At 71.5% G+C, this 24,335-nt stretch overlaps 3 protein-coding genes across 4 annotated transcripts; 2 read left to right on the forward strand and 1 right to left on the reverse strand.

Moving 5' to 3' along the window:
• The first annotated feature begins 224 nt into the window (after window positions 1-224).
• TMEM98 (transmembrane protein 98) lies at window positions 225-5,907 on the forward strand. 2 transcript variants are annotated; one of them, XM_040617714.1, is made up of 7 exons: window positions 225-313; window positions 2,973-3,203; window positions 3,426-3,557; window positions 3,827-3,860; window positions 3,953-4,068; window positions 4,165-4,224; window positions 5,606-5,907. In XM_040617714.1, the coding sequence occupies exons 2-7, from the start codon at window positions 3,073-3,075 to the stop codon at window positions 5,808-5,810; spliced, it is 678 nt and encodes a 225-aa protein (XP_040473648.1). In that variant the 5' UTR covers window positions 225-313; window positions 2,973-3,072; the 3' UTR covers window positions 5,811-5,907. The 2 variants fall into 2 exon arrangements, with proteins under 2 accessions (XP_040473648.1, XP_040473647.1); XM_040617713.1 differs by lacking the exon at window positions 225-313 and adding an exon at window positions 1,487-1,580.
• A 1,138-nt stretch (window positions 5,908-7,045) lies between these two features.
• GRN (granulin precursor) lies at window positions 7,046-14,902 on the forward strand. The gene is given in 17 exon segments (XM_040617750.1): window positions 7,046-7,076; window positions 8,572-8,675; window positions 8,770-8,847; window positions 8,953-9,037; window positions 9,127-9,230; window positions 9,392-9,533; window positions 9,638-9,744; window positions 11,360-11,438; window positions 11,523-11,620; window positions 12,337-12,390; window positions 12,392-12,462; window positions 12,464-12,563; window positions 13,415-13,539; window positions 13,541-13,640; window positions 14,044-14,338; window positions 14,426-14,640; window positions 14,864-14,902. Coding segments are annotated over 16 exon segments (1,782 nt in total). The 5' UTR covers window positions 7,046-7,076; window positions 8,572-8,585.
• A 758-nt stretch (window positions 14,903-15,660) lies between these two features.
• FAM171A2 (family with sequence similarity 171 member A2) lies at window positions 15,661-24,101 on the reverse strand. The gene is given in 13 exon segments (XM_040617747.1): window positions 15,661-15,729; window positions 15,732-15,813; window positions 15,815-16,077; window positions 16,079-16,286; window positions 16,288-16,424; window positions 16,427-16,946; window positions 18,204-18,330; window positions 18,509-18,625; window positions 18,750-18,926; window positions 19,021-19,179; window positions 19,274-19,366; window positions 20,995-21,222; window positions 23,949-24,101. Coding segments are annotated over 13 exon segments (2,280 nt in total). The 5' UTR covers window positions 24,049-24,101.
• Window positions 24,102-24,335: the final 234 nt, after the last annotated feature.

The raw sequence follows: 24,335 nt of genomic DNA on the forward strand, positions 1-24,335 counted from the left end.
TGGGCCAGGAGGGGACACTCTGGGATGCAGCGGGGACACTCTGAGGCAGCAGGAGACGCTTGGGGACCCGAGGGTGCAGTGTCGGTAGTTTGGGGCACTCGGGGGACACTTGGGGCTGCAGCGGGGACTCGGGGGCAGCGGGGGGGCCCCGGGGGGCGCTGCGGGGCCCGGGCGGGGGCGGGGCGGGCCGGGGGCGGGCCGGGGGCGGGCGGGGGGCGGGCGGGGGCTGAGCCCGGTCGAGCCCCGCAGCGGCCCCGCTCCGCGCCCCCCGCCCGGCTCCATCTTGTGCGCGGCCGCCGCGGAGCGGCTCCAGGTGCGGGGGGGGGGGTCGGGGGCCGGGGGCCGGGGGGGGGTCGCTCTGCCCGGTCCCTCCGCAGGGACCCGCCGAGGGAGGGGAGCGCGACCCCGGGGCGGGGCGGGAGGGACCCGCGGAGTGATTCCCCCTCCCCGGGACCCCCGGGGCCGCGGGACCCCTGGGACCGATGCCCCCCATAGAGCCGTGCAGGACCCCCGGAGGGACACCGCCCCCCCGCCTTGGGACCCCCGGAGCGACCCCCCGAGGGCCGTGCGGGACTCATCAGTCCTGTGCCCCCCTCAGCCGGGGCTGTGCAGGACCTGGGACCGCCTGGAGCCACCAGTGGCGACCCCCCCCCGCCATGAACCCCCCCCAGCAACCCCCCCCCGAGCCTCACAGGACCCCCCCAGACATCCCCCCCCTCCCCAGCAAACCCCCCCCGAGCCTCACAGGACCCCCCCAGACATCCCCCCCAGCAACCCCCCTCCCCAGCCTTATAGGGCCCCCCCAGACACGCCCCCCCCCCCCCCAGCACCCACCCACCCCGAACCTCACAGGCCCCCCCCAGACCACCCCAGCACCCCCACGGGCCCCTCGCAGACCCCCTCAGCAACCCCCCCCCCCCAAGTCTCACAGGGTACCCCCGGACATCCCCCCCCCAGCACACACACACACACACCCAGCCTCACAGGGCCCCCCCAAACACCCACCCCCCCATAGCCTCACAGGGCCCCCCCAGACCCCCCCCACTCCCCCTTGCCACCACAGGACCCCCACAGTGCTCAGCGCTGCTCGGGCAGGATCCGACCGCAGCCCGGCCGGGGCCAGGGACCCCCCCCCCAGGGCCGGGGGGGGGGGAAGGGGGGACCCCCGGGGCTGTCCCCGCACCCCCCAGGACCAGGCACCAAGGGGTTACGGCACAGAACCGGCTTTGGTGGCCAAAATCCCTCTTAAGGCATTAATCACAGTGGGAAATGGGGGGGGGGGGGGGGGGGGGGGGGGGGGCGGCACAGTGTGTGGGTATGTCCCGCGGGGGGGGGGGGGGACAAGTGCACCCGGGCTGGAAATCGAAGCCAAATCACTAAACCTGGCTTAAAATTCAATGGGATTTAGGGGGGAAAAAATTGGAGGGGGGGGGATGCGCTGGGGAGTGGGGCTGGGGGCTTTGGGGGGGCCACGTGTGGCACCCCGGGGGGGCCGGTGTTCTCAGGGTGTAAAGGTCGGAGCCGGTGTTTGCACGCCTGGTGCGGAAGTGGCACCGTCCCCTGTCCCCGGCTGGCAGCAGGTAGGGAGGGCAGGGCTGGGGGTCCCCTGCCCCCGCAGGATGGGGGCCCCCCCGCCCCAGGGTGGGCACACAGGGCACCCGCTGTCTGTCCCATGGGGGTCCCAGGCGGCTCTGCCCCGGGGGGGTGGTCCCTGGGCCTGGCGTGGCCAGGTGTCCTGCTCCCTGTGGGGACAGGGACACGGCGGGGACGGGGACTGGGGGACTGGGGGACTGGGACGGGCATTGGGGGGCTGCTGCTGTGCTGGGGGTGGCTCAGGGGGTCCCTGTGCACCCACAGGGATTGGGCTCCGGGGAGCCCCACAGCCCCATGGGGACCAGCTCTGGGGGCCCCCACGGCCCCATAGGAACAGTGCTCTGGGGGTCCCTGCACCCCATAGGGACAGTGTTCTGGGGGTCCCCACAGCCCCCATGGGGACCAGCTCTGGGGGTCCCCATGGCCCCATAAGGACAGTGCGCTGGGGGTCCCCACAGCCCCATGTGGACTGGGCTTGGGGGGTCCCTGCAGCCCCATAGGGACTGGCCTTGGGGGAGTCCCCACAGCCCCGTGGGGACCAGCTCTGGGGGTCCCCATGGCCCCATAGGGACAGTGCGCTGGGGATCCCTGCACCCCATAGGGACAGTGTGCTGGGGGTCCTGGTGGCCCCATAGGGACAGTGTGCTGGGGGTCCCTGCACCCTATAGGGACAGTGTTCTGGGAGTCCCTGCACCCCATAGGGACAGTGCGCTGGGGGTCCCCACAGCCCCATGGGGACCAGTTCTGGGGGTCCCCATGGCCCCATAGGGACAGTGCGCTGGGGGTCCCTGCACCCATAGGGACAGTGCGCTGGGGGTCCCTGCACCCCATAGGGACAGTGTTCTGGGGGTCCTGGTGGCCCCATAGGGACAGTGTGCTGGGGGTCCTGGTGGCCCCATAGGGACAGTGCGCTGGGGGTCCCTGCACCCCATAGGGACCAGCTCTGGGGATCCTCAACAGGCCCATAGGGGCCGGGTTCTGTGGGTCGCTGTGGCCCCATAGGAGCCAGCCTCAGGGGGTCCTGGTGGCCCCATAGGGACGGGGCTCAGGGGGTCCCAATGGCGCCGTGTGGCCCAGACCTTGCTCTCCTGATCCCAGCTCCTGCCCCTGCCCCTTGTCACCATGGCCGCGGTGGCAGGAGGGGGCAGCCCCCCCACGTCCCATGGCCAGATCCTGCTGCACCCCGCTCCCAGCAGCACCCCCTCCTCCGGCCCCGCGGGTGACGCGGCCCCTGGAAGGTCCCCCCGGGGCAGGGATCCATCCGTGGGTCGCACCAGGTCCTGGCCAGGCATTTTGGGGTACGGGGGGTGGGGGGGGGGGGGGGGAGGGGCGAGCACCTGTGGGGTTCCCAGCCCTTCCCTGGTCACCTGTCACTGCAGACCCCACTGTGCTGTGATGGCACCCGACGCCTGAGCCACCCCCCCACCGGGACCAGCCACCCCCCCACCGGGACCAGCCACCCCCCCACTGGGACCAGCCATGGAGACAGTTGTCATCGTGGCCATCGGGGTGCTGGCCACCATCTTCCTGGCATCCTTCGTGGCACTGGTGGTGGTCTGCCGGCAGCGGTACTGCCACCCCAAAGACCTGCGACACCACTATGACACCAAGTGAGTGATCCGGTGGGGGTGGCATTGTCCCCATCCCCACCAGGTGAGGAGGAGGGACCCCAGGCCCCTTGGGCTGGGGGGACAATGCTGGGGACGTCGCCCATCATCAGGAGAATGATGCTGGGGACACATGTGGCATCATCGGGGTGTTGCACGGGGCGTGGGGGGTGGAACCAGAGGAGGTGGCCCTGCCCCCAGGGGTGTCCCCTGTGTCCTCAACAGACCCATCGTGGACCTGATGGGGACCACCGAGACGCCGTCGGAGCCCTCGGAGCTGGAGCTGGATGACGTGGTCATCACCAACCCCCACATCGAGGCCATCCTGGAGAACGAGGACTGGGTGGAGGACGCCTCGTAAGTCCGTGTGTGTCCCCTCAGCGTGTCCCCCCCGCTGCTGGGGACCCCCATGCAGTGCCAACCCCCCATCACGGGCTGCAGGTCACAGAGATTTGGGGGTCACCAAGCCCTGGCCAGTCCAAAGAAGGGATGGTCCTCAGGCTGGTCTCTGGGTGGGAATGTCCCCAGGGGTCTGGGGGACACAGGGCAGGCAGATGGAGGGGACGTGGGGGGCCAGGATGGGGGGGGGGGAACACCCGGATTCACACCCTCCTCCCTCTCCGCAGGGGTCTGGTGTCCCACTGCATCGCCATCCTGAAGGTGAGCCCAGGGGGTGGCACTGGTGGCACTGGTGGCCCACGAGCGCCCACCCTGATCCCGCACCTGTTGTCACCCCCCACCCCCCCTTGCAGATCTGCCACACGCTGACGGAGAAGCTGGTGGCCATGACCATGGGCTCAGGCACCCGCGTGAAATCCCCTGCCAGCCTGGGTGACATCATTGTGGTGGCCAAACGCATCAGCCCCAGGTGACAGGGTGGGGGGGGTCCCGGGGGGGGGGGTGGGGTGGTGATGGAGGGTGGCACCACCGTGTCCCCTGGGGTTAACGCTGTCCCTGCCGGCAGGGTGGATGACGTGGTGAGATCCATGTACCCGCCGCTGGACCCCAAACTGCTGGACGCAAGGTGACACTGGCTGGAGGGATGGGGACACCCCCTGGGTGGGGGGGGACACACAAACCAGTGCCAGTTCATATCACGCAGCTGGGGACAGCCACCACGGGGGTGACCTGGTGGGGAAACTGAGGCAGGAGCCACACTGTGGGCAGTGAGCCCGGTGTCCCTGGGCAGCCCAGGGTGGGAGGTGACAGCCACTGGAGGGGGGGACAACACCCCTGGGTGGGGGGGGACACCCAGCCCAGTGCCAATCCGTGTCACACAGCTGGGGACAGCCACCACAGGGGTGACCTGGTGGGGAAACTGAGGCAGGAGCCACGCTGCGGGCAGTGAGCCCAGCATCCCTGTATGGCGCAGGGTGGGAGGTGACAGTCCCTGGAGGGGGGGACAACACCCCTGGGTGGGGGGGACACCCAGCCCAGCGCCAATCCGTGTCACACAGCTGGGGACAGCCACCACGGGGGTGACCTGGTGGGGAAACTGAGGCAGGAGCCACGCTGCGGGCAGCGAGCCCGGCATCCCTGTATGGCGCAGGGTGGGAGGTGACAGCCACTGGAGGGGGGGACAACACCCCTGGGTGGGGGGGGACACCCGGCCCAGTGCCAATCGGTGTCACACAGCTGGGGACAGCCACCACAGGGGTGACCTGGTGGGGAAACTGAGGCAGGAGCCACGCTGCGGGCAGCGAGCCTGGTGTCCCTGTGCGGCGCAGGGTGGGAGGTGACAGCCCCTGGAGGGGGGGACACCCAGCCCAGTGCCAGCCCATGTCACACAGCTGGGGACAGCCAACACAGGGGTGACCTGGTGGGGAAACTGAGGCAGGAGCCACGCTGCGGGCAGCGAGCCCGGCGTCCCTGTATGGCGCAGGGTGGGAGGTGACAGCCCCTGGGTGGGGGGGACACCCAGCCCAGTGCCAGCCCATGTCACACAGCTGGGGACAGCCACCACGGGGGTGACCTGGCGGGGAAACTGAGGCAGGAGCCACGCTGCAGGCAGCGAGCCCAGCATCCCTGGGCAGCGCAGGGTGGGAGGTGACAGCCCCTGGAGGGGGGGACACCCAGCCCAGTGCCAGCCCATGTCACACAGCTGGGGACAGCCACCACAGGGGTGACCTGGTGGGGAAACTGAGGCAGGAGCCACGCTGCGGGCAGCGAGCCCAGCATCCCTGTGTGGCGCAGGGTGGGAGGTGACAGCCCCTGGAGGGGGGGGACAACACCCCTGGGTGGGGGGGACACCCAGCCCAGCGCCAATCCGTGTCACACAGCTGGGGACAGCCACCACAGGGGTGACCTGGTGGGGAAACTGAGGCAGGAGCCACGCTGCGGGCAGCGAGCCCGGCGTCCCTGTGCGGCGCAGGGTGGGAGGTGACAAGGCCACCGTGTCCCCGCAGGGCCGCGGCGCTGCTGCTGTCGGTCAGCCACCTGGTGCTGGTGACCCGCAGCGCCTGCCGCCAGCCCGCCGCCCGGCACTGGGTCGAGCGCTCGCTGGCCGCCGCCGAGGAGCACATGGCCGTGCTGCGCCAGGCCGCCATGGCCACCGAGCCCGACCGGCCACCGGCCACCGAGCCCTTCCGCCAGGAGCAGTCGGCCATCTGAGACCCCCCCGCCGCGGCCCAGCACCCCTCGTTGGCAATAAAGCCCTGGGGGGGGTGGGGGGGTGTCCCCCTACCCCCACACCGTGGGGGTCTCTGGGTCTGGCCTGGCGTGGTGGTCTTTGGCTCGGGGGGGGGGGGGGGTGGGGGGGGGGGGGGTGGGGGGGGGCAGGAGTTTGCAGGGGTTGGGGGAGATTTGGGGGGGGCTAGAGGCCATTGAGGGGGGTAGGGGAGGTTGTGGGGGGAGTTCAGGGGGCCTGGAGGGGGAGATGGGAGTTGGGGGGGATGCAGGGGGTTGGGGGGGGGGGCTTGGCGGACTCGGGACCATTGATGGGGGTAGGGGAGGCTGGGGTGGGCGTTCAGGGGGCCTGGAGGGGGAGATGGGACTGAGGAGGGGGGTTGCAGGGAGTTGGGGGGAGATTTGGGGGAGGGGACTTGGGGGAATCTGGGGCCATTGAGGGGTGCAGGGGAGGCGGGGGGGGGAGTTCAGGGGGCCTGGAGGGGGAGATGGGAGTTGGGGGGGAGTTTGGGGGGGGGCTTGGGGCTATGTGGGGGCCATTGAGGGGGATAAGGGAGGTTGTGGGGGGAGTTCAGGGGGTCTGGAGGGGGAGAAGGGACTGAGGGGGGGGGTGCAGGGGGTTGGGGGGGAGACTTGGGGGGGTCTCGGGGGAAGCTGGGGCCATTGAGGGGGGTAGGGGAGGCTGGGGTGGGAGTTTAGGGGGCTAGGGGGGCTTGGCAGAGACATGGAGTGGTTGGGGGTGCTGGGATTGGGGGGGGCTTCGCGGGAGGGCGGGGACGGTTGGGGGCCTTGGGGAGGATGGGGGGTGGGCGCTGATGGAAGGTCGGGGGTTGCAGGAGGTTGGGGGGGTGGGGGTGGGCCCCCTCCTCTGGGGGGGGATCTGAGGGGAGGCGCTTCGGGGTGCTGCCTGCCCGGGGAGCAAGGCCCCGAGGAGGCCGCAGGGCTCAGCACCGGCCCGGTGCGCGCCCCCGAGCCCCCCCAGCCGCCCCCCGCCGCGGGGGGGCCGCGGACCGAGGCCCGGGCGACTCATCGCACGCTGCGGTCATGTGGCCCCGCGTCACGTGACCGGGGGCGGGGTAAAGGTAGGGGTGAGGAGGCGGTGCTTCCCGCCCCCTTTCACCGAGTTGGCCAATGGGAGCGGGGCGGGCGGGGCAAGGGACCAATGGGGGGCGGGGGCGGAGCTTGCGGCTGGCCGGCACGGCGACCCTGGCGGTGGGGCCGGGGCAGGACCGGGAGCGGGACCGGGAGCGGGTACGGGCCGGCCGGGGCGCGGGGTGTCCCGGGGGCACCGGCAGGGGAGCCCGAGGGCACGGGGAGGGAACCCCTGGGGGCCCCGGGAGGGGAGACCAGGGGCACTGGGTAGGAACCCCTGGGGGCACTGGGAAGGGATTCGGGGGGCACCGGGAGGGAACCCCCGGGGGCACTGCGGGGGGATCCCGAGGGCCCAGGGAGGCACTGGGAGGGAAGCCCGAGGGAACTGGGGGCACCGGGAGGGACCCTCGATAGCACTGGGGGCACTGGGAGGCACTGGAGGGAATCCCGAGGGTACTGGGGGCACTGGGAAGCACTGAGAGGGAGCCCTGAGGGCGCTGGGAAGCACTGGGAGGAATCCCGAGGGTACTGGGGGCACTGGGAGGGAGCCCTGAGAGCGCTGGGAAGCACTGGGGGGAAACCTCGAGGGGGCTGGGGTCACTGGGAGGCACTGGAGGGAATCCCGAGGGGATTGGGGGCACTGGGATGGACCCCCGAGGGCACTGGGCGGCACTGGAGGGAATCCTGAGGGGACTGGTGGCACAGGGAGGGGAACCCCGAGGGCACTGGGAAGGAATCCTGAGGGGACTGGGGGCACTGGGAGGGAACCCCGAGGGCACTGGGCGTTGCGTGTCCCTACGATGGCTGTGGGGAGGGCCCAGCCCTACTCCGGGGGTTCCAGTGGCTGGGGGGGGGTGTCCTGGCAGTGGGGGGGGTACAGTGAAGTGACATGTAGTGACCCCGAGAGTCAGGGCCCCTCCTGCCCCCAGCACGGGGTCCCCAGGGCGGGTGTCACCCCCCCGGGATGTCCCAGCAGCGGGGGGGCTGGCGAGGCCTGGGCCTGCCTCAGTTTCCCCCCCGGGGGGGGTGGGGGGGAACAGCCCCTCCCCCCCCCCGCCATGGGGTGCAGACACCCGTGGGGCAGGGCCGTGCCCCCACCGGTGCTGGGGGGGGTGGGGGGGGTCACACCACGTGGGGAAGGGGAAGTGAAAGTGACCATGGAAATGGGTGCAGGTTTGGGGAAGGGTGTCCTGGGCGGGGGGGGGGGGGGGCGGGGGGGGCGGGGGGAGCAGGGGGGCTGGGGCGGCCCGTAGCACCCATGGGTGCTGACTGGGGGGGCTGCCCACCCCCCCCCCAGCAGCGGTGCTGGCTTCCTGCCCGCGGGGAGATGTTATCGGGGTGCTGCGGGCGGCGGCTGGGTGCCAGACACCGCAGCGTCTCCGCCGACATGTGTGGGTCCCCCCTCCCCCAGCACCCTGGGGTGCCCCCCCCCCCTCACCCAGCACCCTGGGGTGCCCCCCCCCCCTCACCCAGCACCCTGGGGGCCCCGGGCAAGGATGGGGGGAGGGGGTTTGGGGTTTTCCCAGCACGTGGGCAAAAGGGGAAGCGGGGGGGGGGGGGGGGGGGGGGGGGGGCTGAGACCTGTCCGCCCACCGCAGTGAGTGGGGGACACTGAGGCACGGCGGGGGCCGGGGGGGGGGGGGTTTGCCCACAGGTGCCCCCCCCACCATGAGGACCCTCCTGCCGCTGTGGCTGGCTCTGGCCAGCGCCGGCGCGTGGCTGCGGTGCCCTGACGGAGAGCCGTGCCCTGCCACCCCGGTGAGTGCCCACGATCACGCAGCGGGGGGTACAAGGGGGGTGCCCCCACCGGTAGGTGACCCCCCCCACCCTAACTGCCCCCCCCCCCGCCCAGGTCCTGCCCGCCAGCAGTGCGGCGATGTGCCCGGACGGCTCGCCCTGCCCCACCAGAGCCGGCTGCCTGCTGCCAGAGGTGAGCCTGCTCGCCGTGCCTCAGTTTCCCCCCTCTCCCTGCCGTTCTGGGGGGGAGGGGGGGGTGGCCCCCCCGCAGCCCTCCCACCCCCTCCTCTCTCCCCAGGCTGTCCCCTGTGCCGGTGGCCACCGCTGCTGTCCCCGCGGGTCCCGCTGCAGTCCCGACGGCGAGTCCTGCATCACGTCCCCAGGTATGAGGGGGCCACGCGTGGTTGGGGGGACACGGTGGGGCCTGGAGGGGGTGTCGGGGGGTGCCTCACCCTGCCCCCACTCTTCACAGCACCTCGCGCTGTCCCCTGTCCCGACGGACAGTCCGAGTGTCCCGATGATGCCACCTGCTGCATGACGGCCACTGGTGCCTGGGGGTGCTGCCCCATGCCCCAGGTATGGGGGGGACGGATGACACGGGGACATTGGGGGGGGCGGGGACGGATGACACGGGGACATTGGGGGGGGGCGGGGACGGATGACACGGGGATATTGGGGGGGGGGACAGGGACACATCACGTGGTCACTGCTGTGACCAGGGGGTCTGGTGCCCTCAGGCCTCATGCTGCGCCGACAAAGTGCACTGCTGTCCCCATGCCACCGTCTGCGACCTGGCCCACGGGCGCTGCCTGTCACCCACCGGTGACGTCCCCCTGGGCACCACCTTCCCCACCTGGAAGCGCCAGCCCCCAGCGCCAGGTAAGGGGTGTCCCTCCCCGGGTGGGGGGTGCCCTCACTGTCCCCACGGAGGGGGCACGGAGGTGGGGAGGGGGCACGGTGACACTGTGTGTGTGTCCCTGCAGTTGTGCTGCGCCAGGTGCTGTGTCCCGACGGCCGCTCGGCGTGTCCCGACGGTGCCACTTGCTGCCAGCTGGCCTCGGGACAGTACGGCTGCTGTCCCCTGCAGAACGTGAGTGCTGGCCTGCACCGGGCACCCCACAGCGTGGGGGCACCCCATGCCGAGCACCCCATGCTGGGCATCCTGCACTGGGTGGGCATCCTGCACTGGGTGGGCACCCCGCACTGGGTGGGCACCCCACGCTGGGTGGGCACCCCGCACTGGGTGGGCACCCCGCACTGGGTGGGCACCCCACGCTGGGCACCCCACACTGGGTGGGCATCCCGCACTGGGCACCCCATGCTGGGCATCTCACCCTGGGCACCCCACACCAGCCACCCCATGCTGGGTACCCTGCACTGGGCGGGCATCCCACACTGGGCACCCCATGCTGGGCATCCCGCACTGGACACCCCACACCAGCTGCCCCGCACTGGGTGGACATCCCACACTGGGTGGGCGCCCCATGCTGGGCACGCCACAGTGGGTGGGCATCCCGCACTGGGCAGCCTGTGCCAGGCACCCCTCCCCGTGCACCCCACACCCACCAACCCACACAGCCACCCCACTGCAGACCCCTGCACCAGGCAGCCTGCACCCAGCCCCCCACGCCGGGCACACTGTACTGGCAGCCCATGCTGAGCACCCCATGCTGGGCACCCAGCACCAGACATCCTGCACCGGCTGCCCCGTGCCTGCAGCCCGTACTGAGCACCCCACATCAAGCACCTTCTGCTGAGCTCCCCGTGCTGGGCACCCCGTGCTGGGCACCCTGTGTCACGCACCCTGTGTCACGCACCCTGCGCTGGGCAGCTTGTACTGGGCACCCCAGGCCAGACACCCCATAGTGGGCACTTCCCATTAGCAGCCCACCCTGTTCTTGTCACTGCTGGGACCCCCCGGCTGGGCAGGGGGTGGCGGGCAGGGGGCAGCAATAGGGGGCAGGGGGAACTGATGGCAGGCGGGGAGGGGGCAGTGGGCAGTGACGGTGGGCAGGGGACGACGGGCAGTGATGGGTAGTGACAGCGGGCAGTGATGGCAGGCAGGGTGGGCAGCGATGGTGGGCAGGGGGCAGCAGGCAGTGACAGTGGGCAGGGTGGGCAGGGGGCAGCGGGCAGTGACGGGTGGCAGGGTGGGCAGGGGGTGGCAGGCGGGGTGGGCAGTGACAGCAGGCGGGGTGGGCAGGGGGTGGCAGGCAGGGTGGGCAGGGGGTGGCAGGCAGGGTGGGCAGTGACAGGCAGGGTGGGCAGGGGGCAGCGGGCAGTGACAGTGGGCAGGGTGGGCAGTGACAGCAGGCGGGGTGGGCAGGGGGTGGCAGGCAGGGTGGGCAGGGGGCAGCGGGCAGTGACAGTGGGCAGGGTGGGCAGTGACAGCAGGCAGGGTGGGCAGGGGGTGACAGACGGGGTGGGCAGTGACAGCAGGCAGGGTGCAGTGGGTGGCAGGGTGGTCGGGGGGTGGCAGGCAGGCAGGGCAGTGACAGCGGGCAGGGCAGTGACAGCGGGCAGGGCAGTGACAGCGGGCAGGGCAGTGACAGCGGGCAGGGCAGTGACAGTGGGCAGGACAGTGACAGCGGGCAGGGCAGTGACAGTGGGCAGGACAGTGACAGTGACAGCGAGCGGGCAGGGCAGTGACAGCTGTCCCCGGGCAGGCGGTGTGCTGCGGTGACGGGCAGCACTGCTGCCCACAGGGCACTGCCTGCGACCTGGAGCGCTCCACCTGCACCTCCTCAGCGGGCTGGGCACAGCCCCTGGCAGCCCTGCCCAAAGGTGAGGACCCCCCCCCGGGGGGCAGCCACCCCCTGTCCCAGCCCGGAGAGGGGACCCCGGCTCTGACTGTCCCTTTGTCCCCAGCTCGTGAAGTGAGGTGCGACGACGAGACGAGCTGCCCCGACGGGAACACGTGCTGCCGGCTGAGCTCGGGCGCCTGGGGGTGCTGCCCGCTGGAGGAGGTATGGGGGGCTGTCCCCCGGGAGGGACAAGGACAGGGGTCCCTTGTGCCCCTTGGGACAGACAGATGTCCCCTGTCCCCCGGGAGGGACAAGGACAGGGGTCCCTTGTGCCCCTTGGGACAGACAGATGTCCCCTGTCCCCCGGGAGGGACAAGGACAGGGGTCCCTTGTGCGCCTTGGGACAGACAGATGTCCCCTGTCCCCTGGGAGGGACAAGGATGGGGGTCCCCTGTGCCCCCCGGGGCAGGCAGGTGCCTCCTGGGTGGGAGGAGGGCTAATGTCCCCTTGTCCCCCAGGAGGGACAAGGCCAGCCCAGGGCTCCCACCGCCTCAATGTCCCATGGGAACGGGATGGGGGTGACATCGGGCCCCTTTGCCGGACCCCCAGTCAGACCCCCTTTCCTAACTGGGATCAGTTTAGAGCTCCAGTAGCGGGAGGTGGAGAAGGGACATGAGGCCACTGGGATGCTCAGGGACCTTCGTGTGCCCCACTGGGTGGGGCCAAGAGCAATGGGGGGGTCCCCATATCCACCCCTCCCCCCCTGCAAAGTGGGCACGGAGCCAGGCTGGGGTGGGGGACAGGGACAAGGGAGGGCAGGAGCAGGCAGGGAGGGGGCACGGTTTGTCCCCTGGGGGCCCCCAGGCATGGAGCTGGGGGTCCCTGGGGGGGGGTGGGGGCTGGGCTCAGTCCGGACCACCTTTCTTGCCCCCCCCCAGGCCGTCTGCTGCCCCGACCACGTGCACTGCTGCCCCCAGGGCTACACCTGCGACCCATCGGGCAGCTGCCTGCAGGAGGGGGGGGGCCCGCCGGCCCTGGGTGCAGAAGACCCCTGCCCTGTCCCGGGGGGGGGGACGTGAGGTGCGACGACGAGACGAGCTGCCCCGACGGGAACACGTGCTGCCGGCTGAGCTCGGGCGCCTGGGGGTGCTGCCCGCTGGAGCAGGTTTGGGGGGGGTCCAGGGGTGGGACAAGGACTTCCTGGGGTCCCCAGTGGTGTGGGGGGCTGGGGTGGTGCACCCAGGGGAGCGGGGGGCACTGGGCTGGGCTGAGACAAGGGCGCTCTGGGGTGTCCTTGATGGGAGGGACGTGGCTCAAGGGACCGCGGCAGCCTGAGCACCGGTCCTGGGGACATGGGGACTTTGAGCAGGGGACTGCCACCCCCTGTCCCCTGGGACAGACCCACCCCTGCCCCGTGGTTTGGGGCAGGTGTCCCTTGTGCCCTGGGTGGGACAGGCCAGTGTCTTCCGTCCCACAGGAGGGACAATGCCAGATGTCCCCTTGCTCCTTGAAGGATGAGGGCAGATGTCCCCTGTCCCCCTGGGAGGGAAGGACAAGGCCAGATGTCCCCGTGCCCCGGGTGGGATGAGGGCTAATGTCCCCTGTCCCCCAGGAGGGACAAGGCCAGGCATAGGGCTCCTGCCCCCCACAATGTCCTGTGGGGATGGGGGTGACACTCTGGGCCCCTTTGTTGGGCCCCCAGTCAGACCCCCTCTGTTAACTGGGACCAGTTTGGAGATCCAGTGACAGGACGTGGTGAAGAGTGATGAGGCCACTGGGATGCTCGGGGTCCCTCACCTGTCCCGCTGCGGGGGGATGAACATGGGGAGGGTCCTGTATTCCCCCCAAAGTGGGCACGGAGCCAGGCTGGGGTGGGGGACGGGGACAAGGGAGGGCAGGAGCAGGCAGGGAGGGGGCACGGTTTGTCCCCTGGGGGCCCCCAGGCATGGAGCTGGGGGTCCCTGGGGGGGGGTGGGGGGCTGGGCTCAGTCCGGACCACCTTTCTTGCCCCCCCAGGCCGTCTGCTGCCCCGACCACGTGCACTGCTGCCCCCAGGGCTACACCTGCGACCCATCGGGCAGCTGCCTGCAGGAGGGGGGGGCCCGCCGGCCCTGGGTGCAGAAGACCCCTGCCCTGTCCCGGGGGGGGGGACGTGAGGTGCGACGAGAAGACGAGCTGCCCGGATGGGAGCACGTGCTGCCGGCTGAGCTCGGGCGCCTGGGGGTGCTGCCCGCTGGAGCAGGTTTGGGGGGGCGTGGGGAGGGGGTGCTCTGGGGAGGTGGCATGGGATGGGGGGGCTGTACCAGGGCTCAAGGGGTTGGGGATAGAACTGGGGGGGCTGGGGCAGAGCAGGACTCTGCGGTGTGGCCCTTTGGGGGGACAAGCAGGGCTGGGCGAGGGGGTGGGACAGGGATGTGGGACACCCCCACCTCCATCACTGTGCCCCCTCCCCCCCCCCCCCCATGGGGGTCTGTGGGGACAGAGTCTGGCACAGTCCCTGGGGCTGCTGCTGGCCACGAGCAGGGCTGGGGAGGGGGTACACGTGGTTTGGGGGGGGTCAGGGTGGCACCCAGACACCTCAGTCCCCCGTGTACCTGGGTCCCCCGTTCAGCCCAGCCTCTTCCCACCCCCACCCCCCCCCCCAGGCCGTCTGCTGCAGGGACAACCAGCACTGCTGCCCGCGGGGCTACACCTGCAACGTGGCCACCCAGAGCTGCGAGAAGCTGCTGGCACCCACCCTGCTGCTGCGAGCGCCCACCTCCCCATTCCGGACACCTGCACCCCCCGGCCTGGCCCCCCCCCCGGCCCCCCGCCCTGCTGCGAGCTGCCAGCACCGAGCCGGATGCAGCCGTGCCCTGCGATGCTGCCCGCTCCTGCCGCGGTGGGCAGCGGTGCTGCCGGAGCCGGGGGGGCTCCTGGGGGTGCTGCCCCTTCACCCAGGTTAGTGGAGGGGCACCAGGGTGGGGGGGGTCTGTGTGGCGTCACCCCCCACCTCAATCCTTGCCCTCTTCCCCTGTCTCTCTGCAGGGCTCCTGCTGCTCAGACGGCCGTCACTGCTGCCCTGGGGGGTCCCGCTGCACTGGGGGGGGCTGGGGGTGCAGCCCCCAGCGCTGGGACCTACCTGCACCCCGCAGGGTGCTGCTCTGATGTCCCCGGGAACCCCCCCCCCCAGGTACCACCACTCAAATAAAAAGGTTTCTAGGACGAATCGCATCCCCTGGCTCCTTGGGATGGGGGCGGAGGTGGGGGGGGGATGGGGGCAGGGGGGGGGGATGGGGCAGAACTGAGGTGGGAAGCAGAGGCAGAGGGTTTTTTGTTTGTTTTTTTTTTTTTTCTTTTTTTTTTTTAATATATTAATGCCATCTAACAACAGGCAGGGCCACGCAGGCAGCGGCTCCCTGCCCAGCCTGGCCGGGGGCAGGCAGGGCCCGGGGGGGGGGATCCCCGTGCCCCCCCCACTGCCAGCCCAGCCCCCGCTGGCCCCTCTTCATCCTCGCCACGTAGAAAACGTTTAGAAACACGATTAAAATCCAAAGCCAAGAGTGGGGGGATGAGGTTGGGGGGGGTAGCGCCCCCCCCCCCCCCCCCCAGCTCCTACGGCAGCTTGGAGGCACCGCTGGCCCGGGGGGCACTACCGGCCCCCCCCCGCCCTGCAGGGACACAAGTGGGGACACGCCTCAGGACTTGGGGGGCTGTGGAGGGGCCATGCAGGTCTCAGCCCCCACCCCCAAAGGACAGGGAGGTGATTGGCAGTGTCGGGGGGGGGGGACAGGGGCGGGACAGGGTGATGGTGGCAGCAGGGTGGGGTGGTGGCCCGATGGCAGGGTCAGGGGAGGGGGCAGGATGGTGGCAGCGCGGGACAGTGATGGGACAGGACAGGAGGGTGGCAGGCTGGGATGCTGGTGGCAGGAGGGGACAGTGGCAGGACAGGACAGTGATGGGACAGGACAGGAGGGTGGCAGGCTGGGATGCTGGTGGCAGGAGGGGACAGCGGCAGGACAGGACAGTGACCGGACAGGACAGGGTGGTGGCAGGATGGGATGGTGGCAGGAGAGGACAGGACCGGTGGCAGGCTGGGATGCTGGTGGCAGGAGGGGACAGTGGCAGGACAGGACAGGAGGGTGGCAGGCTGGGATGCTGGTGGCAGGAGGGGACAGTGGCAGGACAGGACAGTGACGGGACAGGACAGGGTGGTGGCAGGATGGGATGCCAGCAGCCGTTCACCCCCCATCCCACCGCCCCCCCCAGCCCCCCCACCCCACTCACTTGACATTGAAGACCATCAGCGGCCGCTCCTCCCGCTTCTGCCAGGGGCTCTTACGGTCGCCCCCCCTCGTCCCCCCCCCTCGGCCGCCTCCGCCAGCGCCTCCTCCTCAGGGCTGGTCAGGGAGTCTCGGGGGGCTTCGCTGGCACTGCTGCGCCCACTGCCCCCCCCTCGCCGCCCCCCGCTCCCCGCCTCCAGCAAGGGGGCCAGCGAGCTGTCCTCGGGGGAGGCGGTGGGCAGGGGGGGGGCGAGTCCCTACGTCCTCCCCCCCACTTCCCACTCCACGGGGGAGGCGGGGGGGGGGCGCGGGGCCGGACCCCCTCTCGCTGCCCTGCAGGTCGATGTAGGAATGCCGGACCTGGGAGGAACGGCCGTCCAAGGAGACGAACCAAGCTCGGGGTGGGGGGGGGCCCCCCCAGTTCTAGTAACTGCTGCCCAGCCAGCGCCTGCAGCTCCCCGTTGAGCTGCGCCACCGCCGACCCGTCCAGCAGTACTGGGATGGCCACCGAGCCGCTCACCGGCTGGGGGGCACGAGCCCCCCCCCAGTTTTCCCCTTCCTCAAACGGCTGCCCAGCGGACGGGGGGGGCGGTGGGGCCGCCGTCGCCGCCGTCGAACCGGGTCCCCCCCTCGGTTTTGGGGGGACCCTCCGGTTCGCCGGGGGCCAGGCGCATGTAGCGGGCGGGAATGAGGAGGGTGGGCATCACCCCCCGGTAGACATCCTCCGGCCCCCCACCCCGGTCCAGGGGGCCGCAGAGGAGCAGGGGACCCGGGGGGGGCCAGCGAGGGCGGGCGAGGGGGGGGCTCGGGCAGCGGGTGCTCGCTTGGCTGCCCCCCATAACGGGAAAACACGGGGGGCGAGGGGGGCCGGGGTGGGAAAGAGGGGGTCCCCCGGGGGTGCTCGTCCGGCAGCTGCAGCCCGTCCACCGAGCGGGCAGCCCTGAGGCCGAAGGCTTCGCCGGGGCGCCCATAGTCCTCCGGCGCGGGGGGGGTGCCGGCGGCGGGGGGCCAGGGTGCCGGTGGGGGTCCGGGGGCCGGCGCGGAGCTGGGGGGGGGCTGGCGGTTGGAAGAAGTCCGGCCGGGCGGTGGGGAGGTCCCGGGTGGCGGGGGGCAAGCCCGGGGTGGGGAGGTCGGTGTCCCCCCCCGAGGAGGCCGTCTCCAGGTGGCTGCCACCGCAGAGCAGGTCCAGCTGGGACACCGAGGTGGCCTGGTCCCGCCGGGCAGCGTCCAGCGGCCCCGGCAGCGGCAGCTTGCGGTGCTGTGCCCGCGGCTTCAGGCACCGCCGCCTGCGGGGACACGGCGCGGGGTCACCCCGGGGTGGCACGCGGGGGCTGGGGGTCCCGCTCCCCCCACAGCCTCCCTCACCTGCTCTAGGGGGTGAGAGGAGGGGGCTCCAGCCTGCTACAGGGGTGATGCTCCCCCCCATAGCCAGCTATAGGGCACCCAGGGGTGCTACGGAGCGGTGCCCCCCCATAGCCAGCTATAGGGCACCCAAAGGTGGCACCCCATAGCCAGCTATAGGGCACCCAGGGGTGCTAGGGAGCGGTGTGTATCCCCATAGCCAGCTATAGGGCACCCAAGGGTGCTAGGGAGTGGTGTGTATCCCCATAGCCAGCTATAAGGCACCCAGGGGTGCCCCCCCCCCACAGCCAGCTATAGGGCACCCAGGGGTGCTAGGGAGTGGTGACGCCCCCATAGCCAGCTATAGGGCACCCAAGGGTGCTAGGGAGCGGTGCCCCCCCCCATAGGCAGCTATAGGGCACCCAGGGGTGCTAGGGAGCGGTGCCCCCCCCCCATAGGCAGCTATAGGGCACCCAGGGGTGCTAGGGAGCGGTGCCCCCCCCACAGCCAGCTATAGGGCACCCAGGGGTGTTAGGGAGCGGTGCCCCCCCATAGCCAGCTATAGGGCACCCAGGGGTGCTAGGGAGCGGTGCCCCCCCCCCATAGGCAGCTATAGGGCACCCAGGGGTGCTAGGGAGCGGTGCTCCCCCCCATAGCCAGCTATAGGGCACCCAGGGGTGCTAGGGAGCGGTGCCCCCCCATAGCCAGCTATAGGGCACCCAAGGGTGCTAGGGAGCGGTGGCCCCCCCCCTAGCCAGCTATAGGGCACCCAAGGGTGCTAGGGAGCGGTGCCCCCCCCCATAGCCAGCTATAGGGCACCCAAGGGTGCTAGGGAGCGGTGCCCCCCCCCATAGCCAGCTATAGGGCACCCAAGGGTGCTAGGGAGCGGTGCCCCCCCCCCATAGCCAGCTATAGGGCACCCAGGGGTGCTAGGGAGCGGTGCCCCCCCCCATAGCCAGCTATAGGGCACCCAAGGGTGCTAGGGAGTGGTACCCCCCCATAGCCAGCTATAGGGCACCCAGGGGTGCTAGGGAGCGGTGCCCCCCCATAGGCAGCTATAGGGCACCCAGGGGCTCCAGGCAGGCAGTGCCACCCCCCACCCCCCCCCAACCCCCCATACCCAGCTGTAGGGTGCCGACGGGGGCCAGGCAGGCACGTGCCCTGTCCCCCCCAGCCGCAGTCGGGCCCCCAGGGGTGCTGACCTGCAGTAGTAGATGAGGAGGCAGAGGAGGATGAGGACGAGCAGGGCCAGCGCGCCCAGGATGGTCAGCAGGAAGATGGTGTGGTAGGTGGTGATGTCCGTCACGCCTGCCGCCATCGCCACCAGCCCTGGGGACAGCGGGGTCAGCCACAGCACGGGACCCCCCCCCAGAGAGCCCCCCAGGGGCTGCACCCACCAGCACCCCATGGGGGGGGTGTCCTCCCCCTCCCACCCCAGGACAGCCCCTCCCCAGGGCCAAGGGGACAGGGGGACCAAGGCTGGGGGCACCGATGGGTGTCACCCTACCTGTGCTGGGAGAGGGCAGAGCTGCCGCCCAGTATCCCAACTGGGAGGAGACGAAGGTCCAGTAGAGCTGCCGGCCTTCCTTACGGATCAGCCCCGTCCCGTTACGGACCCACAGCCCTGCAGGGAGACACGTCCATCCCCCCGCCGCGGGCTGAGACCCCCCCACCTCATCACCCCCACCGCCAGCCCCCCCAGCAGGAGCTGTGCCACCCCTCTGCCACCCCCCTCAACCAGCGCTCACCGCTCTTGGGGTCAAACCTCCAGGCCGGCACGCTGGTGGCCACCACTGGCCCGGCGTCGGGGGCCAAAGGGACGGAGAGATGGACGGGGCCGGCCAGCGGCACCTCCGTCCCGTTGCCGGTGAAGAGATGGACGCTGAGAGCCGCCACGGGTGCCAGCTCCAGCCAGGTGGCATTGGCTGTGGGGATGAGCGACGGGGACATGCGTATGGGGGTGACCTCGTGGCATGCCCCGCCCCCCCCCCCAAGCCCCCCATGGTGTCCCCCCCGTACCACTGCCGCCCTGCTCGGCGCCCAGGAAGGCGGGGAAGGCGCGGGCCAGGCTGGGGCCGGTGGCAGCGGTGAGGGACGCGGCGAGCTGGCTGTACGTGGAGCTGCGGGGCAAGCGGGCTGCCCGCCGTGGGAACTGCGCCCACGGCTGCCCACGGGCACCTGGAGGGGGACAAGGTGGGTGGCAGCACCCAGGGGTGACGGTGGTGTCACACACACGTCCCCGTCCCCCCCCACCTCCAGCCGCATCACTCACCTGGGGATCCCAGGAGGATTTGCACCAGGTCCTCGTAGAGGATAAGGGTGGCGGGACGCTCGGGGAGCAGGTAGAGGCTGATGGAGGCGTAGACTGCAAGGGGGGGGGGTGATGGGGAGGACCCCGAAATACCCTCCCCGACCCCCCAGGCTGGGGGGGGCTGGGGAGGGTGGGTGCTGATGGGGAGAGGGGGGTGATGGGCCCCGCAGAGCGGGTGGGGAGAATAGGGCAGCGGGGGGGGGGGGTGGACATGGAGACGGGGTGCACATGGGGACAGGAGGGGACAGGCGGTGGCAGGCAGTGGGCGGGGGGGGGGCGCCCCATGCACACCCCCAGCCTGGCACGTCCATGCATGTCCCCAATCCTTGCACACCCCAAACCCTGCGCGCCTGCTGCACCCACCCTTGCACTCCCCCCACCCTTGCACACCCCCCATCCTTGCACACCCCAAACCCCGCACACCTGCTGCACCCACCCTTGCACACCCCCACCCTTGCACACCCCCATCCTTGCACACCCAAACCCCACACACCTGCTGCACCCACCCTTGCACACCCCCACCCTTGCACACCCAAACCCCACACATCTGCTGCACCCCACCCTTGCACACCCCCATCCTTGCACACCCCCCACCCTTGCACACCTGCTGCACCCACCCTTGCACACCCCCCATCCTTGCACACCCCCCCAGTCCTTGCACACCCAAACCCCGCACACCTGCTGCACCCCACCCTTGCACACCCCCATCCTTGCACACCCAAACCCTGCACACCTGCTGCACCCCATCCTTGCAGACACACCCCATCCTTGCACACCCCCCTGATCCTTGCACCCCCCCGCCTCCCAGTCCCTGCGTGCCACCGTGCCCTCGCACCCCCAGAGTCCCGGCACACCCCTGCACAGCCCAAGTCCCACACGCACCCCGCTCCTTGCGCACACCCGCATCCCCAGCCTCACCCGCCACATGCACCCCCACCCCTGCACCCCCCATCCTTGCACACCCCCCCGCTGAGCACTGCCACATGGCTCACCCCCCCAGGAAGGTGACCCCATCGACGCCACCCCGCAATGGCCCTGGGGACAAGGGCTGGCACCCAGCCCGGGGACACCCCCACCCCCCCTGCCCTGGGATGGGGGTACCTTGGGGCCACCAGGACATGGTTAACTCCTCTCAGAGGGGCCTGAGCCCCCCAAACACCCCTCTGTAAGGGACGCCCCCTTCCCAAAAAGTCTTTGAGGTCCCCAGGAAAGGACTGAGGTCCCAGGAAGGGACTGGGGGTGCCCAGGAAGGTATCAAGGACCCCCAGGAAGGGATTAGAGCCCCCTTAGAGCCATCCCCCTCCCACTAAGGGAGGAATGAGGGACCCCATCAAGGGCTTGGGCCCCTCCACATGGGATCAAAGCCCCCAGTAAGGGACCAGTTCCCCCAGTAAGCCATCAGGAACCCTGTAAGAGATCGGAGTCTCCCACAAGGAGCTGACTCCCACAGTGAAGACCCAGGGCCCCCAGTAAAGGACTGTGCCCCCCCATAAGAGCTCAGAGCCCCCCAGTAAAGAGTTGGGGTCCCCCATAAGGGTTCAGACACTCCCAGCAAAGAGCTGGCGTCCCCATCAGGGCTCAGACCCCCCCCCCAGTAAGGACTGGGGACCCCCGTAAAGGCTCAGAGCCGCCCAGTAAGGCACTGGGTCCCCCATAAGGGCTGGGGGGTCCCAGTCACTCACGCGGCAGCTTGTTGACGCGCCAGGGGACGGAGGCGGTGACGTAGCCGCGGCGGGCAGCGGTGACGAGGACCCAGGTGCCCAGGCGGTAGGGGACGGGCAGGATGGCGGTGCCCTCGTGGTCAGTGATGCCAGCCGCCAGCGAGCTGCGGTTGCCGAAGACGTCCAGGGTGGCCTGGGCCAGCGGGGCCAGCGTCCCACTCTCGTACACCTGCACCTTCAGCAGCACCTCTGCGGGGACACAGGTGACACGTGGGCGCGGGCACGGGGCACCCCCCATGCCGACAGGTACCCCCCAAGCGTGCCCTGCGGGTGGCATGACGGCACCATCACAGCCCCATCCCGGTGGGTCATGGCCACCACCCTGGTGGGTCACGAGCATCATCCTGGTGGGTCACAGGCCACCATCCCAGCAGGGTGGTGGGACCCATCCCAGCGGGTCATGGCCACCACCCTGGTGGGTCACAGGCCACCATCCCAGCGGGTGGTGGGACCCATCCCAGCGGGTCATGGCCACCACTCTGGTGGGTCATGGACATCATCCTGGTGGGTCACAGGCCACCATCCCAGCAGGTGGTGGGACCCATCCCAGCGGGTCATGGACATCATCCTGGTGGGTCACAGGCCACCATCCCAGCAGGTGGTGGGACCCATCCCAGCGGGTCATGGCCACCACCCTGGTGGGTCACAGGCCACCACACCATCCCAGCGGGTGGTGGGACCCATCCCAGTGGGTCATGGCCACCACTCTGGTGGGTCATGGACATCATCCTGGTGGGTCACAGGCCACCATCCCAGCAGGGTGGTGGGACCCATCCCAGTGGGTCATGGCCACCACTCTGGTGGGTCATGGACATCATCCTGGTGGGTCACAGGCCACCATCCCAGCAGGTGGTGGGACCCATCCCAGCGGGTCATGGCCACCACCCTGGTGGGTCACAGGCCACCACACCATCCCAGCGGGTGGTGGGACCCATCCCAGTGGGTCATGGCCACCACCCTGGTGGGTCATGGCCACCACCACAGCCAGGTCATAGATGCCACCCTACAGGGCAGCGGGCACCTCGCTGGCAGGTTTGTGGGTACCATCCCAGTACAGCAGTGGGCACCGTCCTGGGGGGGGGTGTGTGCTCCCCTTGCACCCACCCTGTGCCCCCCTTGAAGCAGGCGGATGGGGGGGGGGGGGGGGTTTACCACACCAGAGTGCTGTGCCCATGCGGGTGGGTGCACCCAGTCACGTCCCTCCCACGATACCCCCCCACCCCCCCCTCCCAAGGCCAGTCAGGGTGCAACCCACCGATGTCACAAGTTCAGGGTGGGGGGGTCTCCACGCCCATAAGCCCCACCAGCAGCCCAGGGCCGGGTCTCAGATGCAGTGCAGGGGTGGGCACAGCTCAGGGGGGGGACCCCACCGCCGCCCGTGCCCCCGGCCCCCCCGTGCCGTCGCCATCCTGCGCATGAGCCCGCAGCCCTTGGCAGCCGGCCCGGCTCGGCGCCGTCACCCTGGCAACGACCTCCTTCATCCCGCGGCCCCGGGCGCTTTCGGGACCCCGTGTCCCCCCCCTCCCGGCAGCATCCTGACCCCCAAAAGCCCCCACCCCGCAGGGCAACCCGACCCCCCACCCCCCAATCTCAGCCCAGATGTTGCCCAGATGTGGCCATGGGCAAGGGGAGGAATTTGCAGCAGCTGCTTCGGCAACATGCTGGGCGGGGGGGGGGGGGGGGGGGGGGGGCGGGGGGGGCGCTGGCGGCGTCCCCCCACAGAGCAGGGACAGCCGCACCCGGGGGGCAGGAATGTCCCCGCGGCCACATGCCGGTCACCCGCAGCTGCCGGGGGACAGCTGGCACCAAGGGCCACCCCCGGTGTCCTCCGGAGGAGGGGGATACAAGGTGCCAGCCCCAGGGTGGGGGGCATGGCCGCCCCCTCTCTGTCCCCATGGGTACAAACCCCCCCTTCCCCATCACCGAGGGGCCCACAGGGGGTGGCACAGCCACCGTGGGGCACGCTGGCACCTCACCAGCTCCCAGTGCCTCCCAGTACAGCCCCAGGGTCCCAGGATGGGTGGGCGGTGGGGTGCCAGGCCCCGGGGTGGCTGTGGGACCCAGGCGCCGGGCCCTGCGCCCCCTCCTCGCTGCCACCCCACAGGGACAGGGACGGGTGACGGCAGCGGGGAGCTGAGCCAGGGCTGGGACCCCCGAGCCCCCTGCCCCTGCCTCACCCCCGGTACACCTCGCCCCGGCACAGGGGCGCTGCCAGGAGGGGGGGGCGGGCTCGGGGGGCGTCGCGCCGAACCCCAAAGCGCCGCGCCGCACCCCAAGGCCCACCCTGCCCGCTGGGAGCAGGTGCCTGCAATGGGGTGACCCCTGCACCATGCCCAGGGTGCCCCCCCACCCACTATTCTGCACCCCAGGGTGCTGCTCAGGACCCCAGCGCACACTCCCACCCTCCCGTACTCCCTGGCCTGGGACCCCCACCCATCATGCTGCACCCCCTGGCACTGCCCGGCTCCCCCACCCACCCATCCACCCACCCACCACCACCACCTCATGGCCTGGGACCCCCACCCACCCTCCTGCCCCACCATGCTCTGCCCAGGACCCCCACCCACCATCACGCACCCCACGGCTGGGGACTCCCACCCTCCCTCCCACCCCCCAAGCTTTGCCCAGGACCCCCACCCGCTGGCCCGGGCCCCTCCGCACCTCCTGCACCCCCAGGCGCACCCCAGGGCCCCCGCCCAGCACCCTGACGCCCACCGGTGGCCCGGACCGCCGCGGGGAGGGGGGATGGATGGACAGCCAGCCGGGCGGGGGGGCAGCCAGCCGGGCGGGGGGCGGCCCCGGGGGGCGCGGAGGGCCCGGCAGGCGGGGGTGGGGGGGCCGGCGGGGCCGGCGGGGGTCGGGGCGGGGCGGGGCGGGGGCGGGCGCCTCCCCCCGCACACAAAGGCCGCTCTCACCGTGCGCTCCCGGCTCCGCCGCGCCCCGCGCCCGCCGCCCGCCCGCGGCCACCAGCAGCAGCAGCACCGGCAGCGGCGGCAGGAGGCGGCGGGGCCGCATGGTCGCTCCGCGCCGTTACCCCGCCATGCCCGGCCCGCCCGGCCCGGCCCGCTCCTCCCGCCGCCGCCGCGGGGACCGGGCTCCACCTGCCGGAGCCGCCGGGCACGGCCGCCCGCCCCGCCCCGCCCCGGCCCCGCCCCCGACCACCGGCCCCGCCCCCGACCACCGGCCCCGCCCCGGCCACACCCCGCCCCCGGTCCCGCCCCCCCGGCCCCCCCCGGCCCACAGCAGCACCCCCACACCGACCCCCCCGCCCGGCCCTGGGGGCGGCCCCTGTCCCCCCCCGG

The sequence above is a fragment of the Falco naumanni genome, chromosome 18 (assembly GCF_017639655.2).
Source record: "Falco naumanni isolate bFalNau1 chromosome 18, bFalNau1.pat, whole genome shotgun sequence".
NCBI classification, from domain to species: Eukaryota; Metazoa; Chordata; class Aves; order Falconiformes; family Falconidae; genus Falco; species Falco naumanni.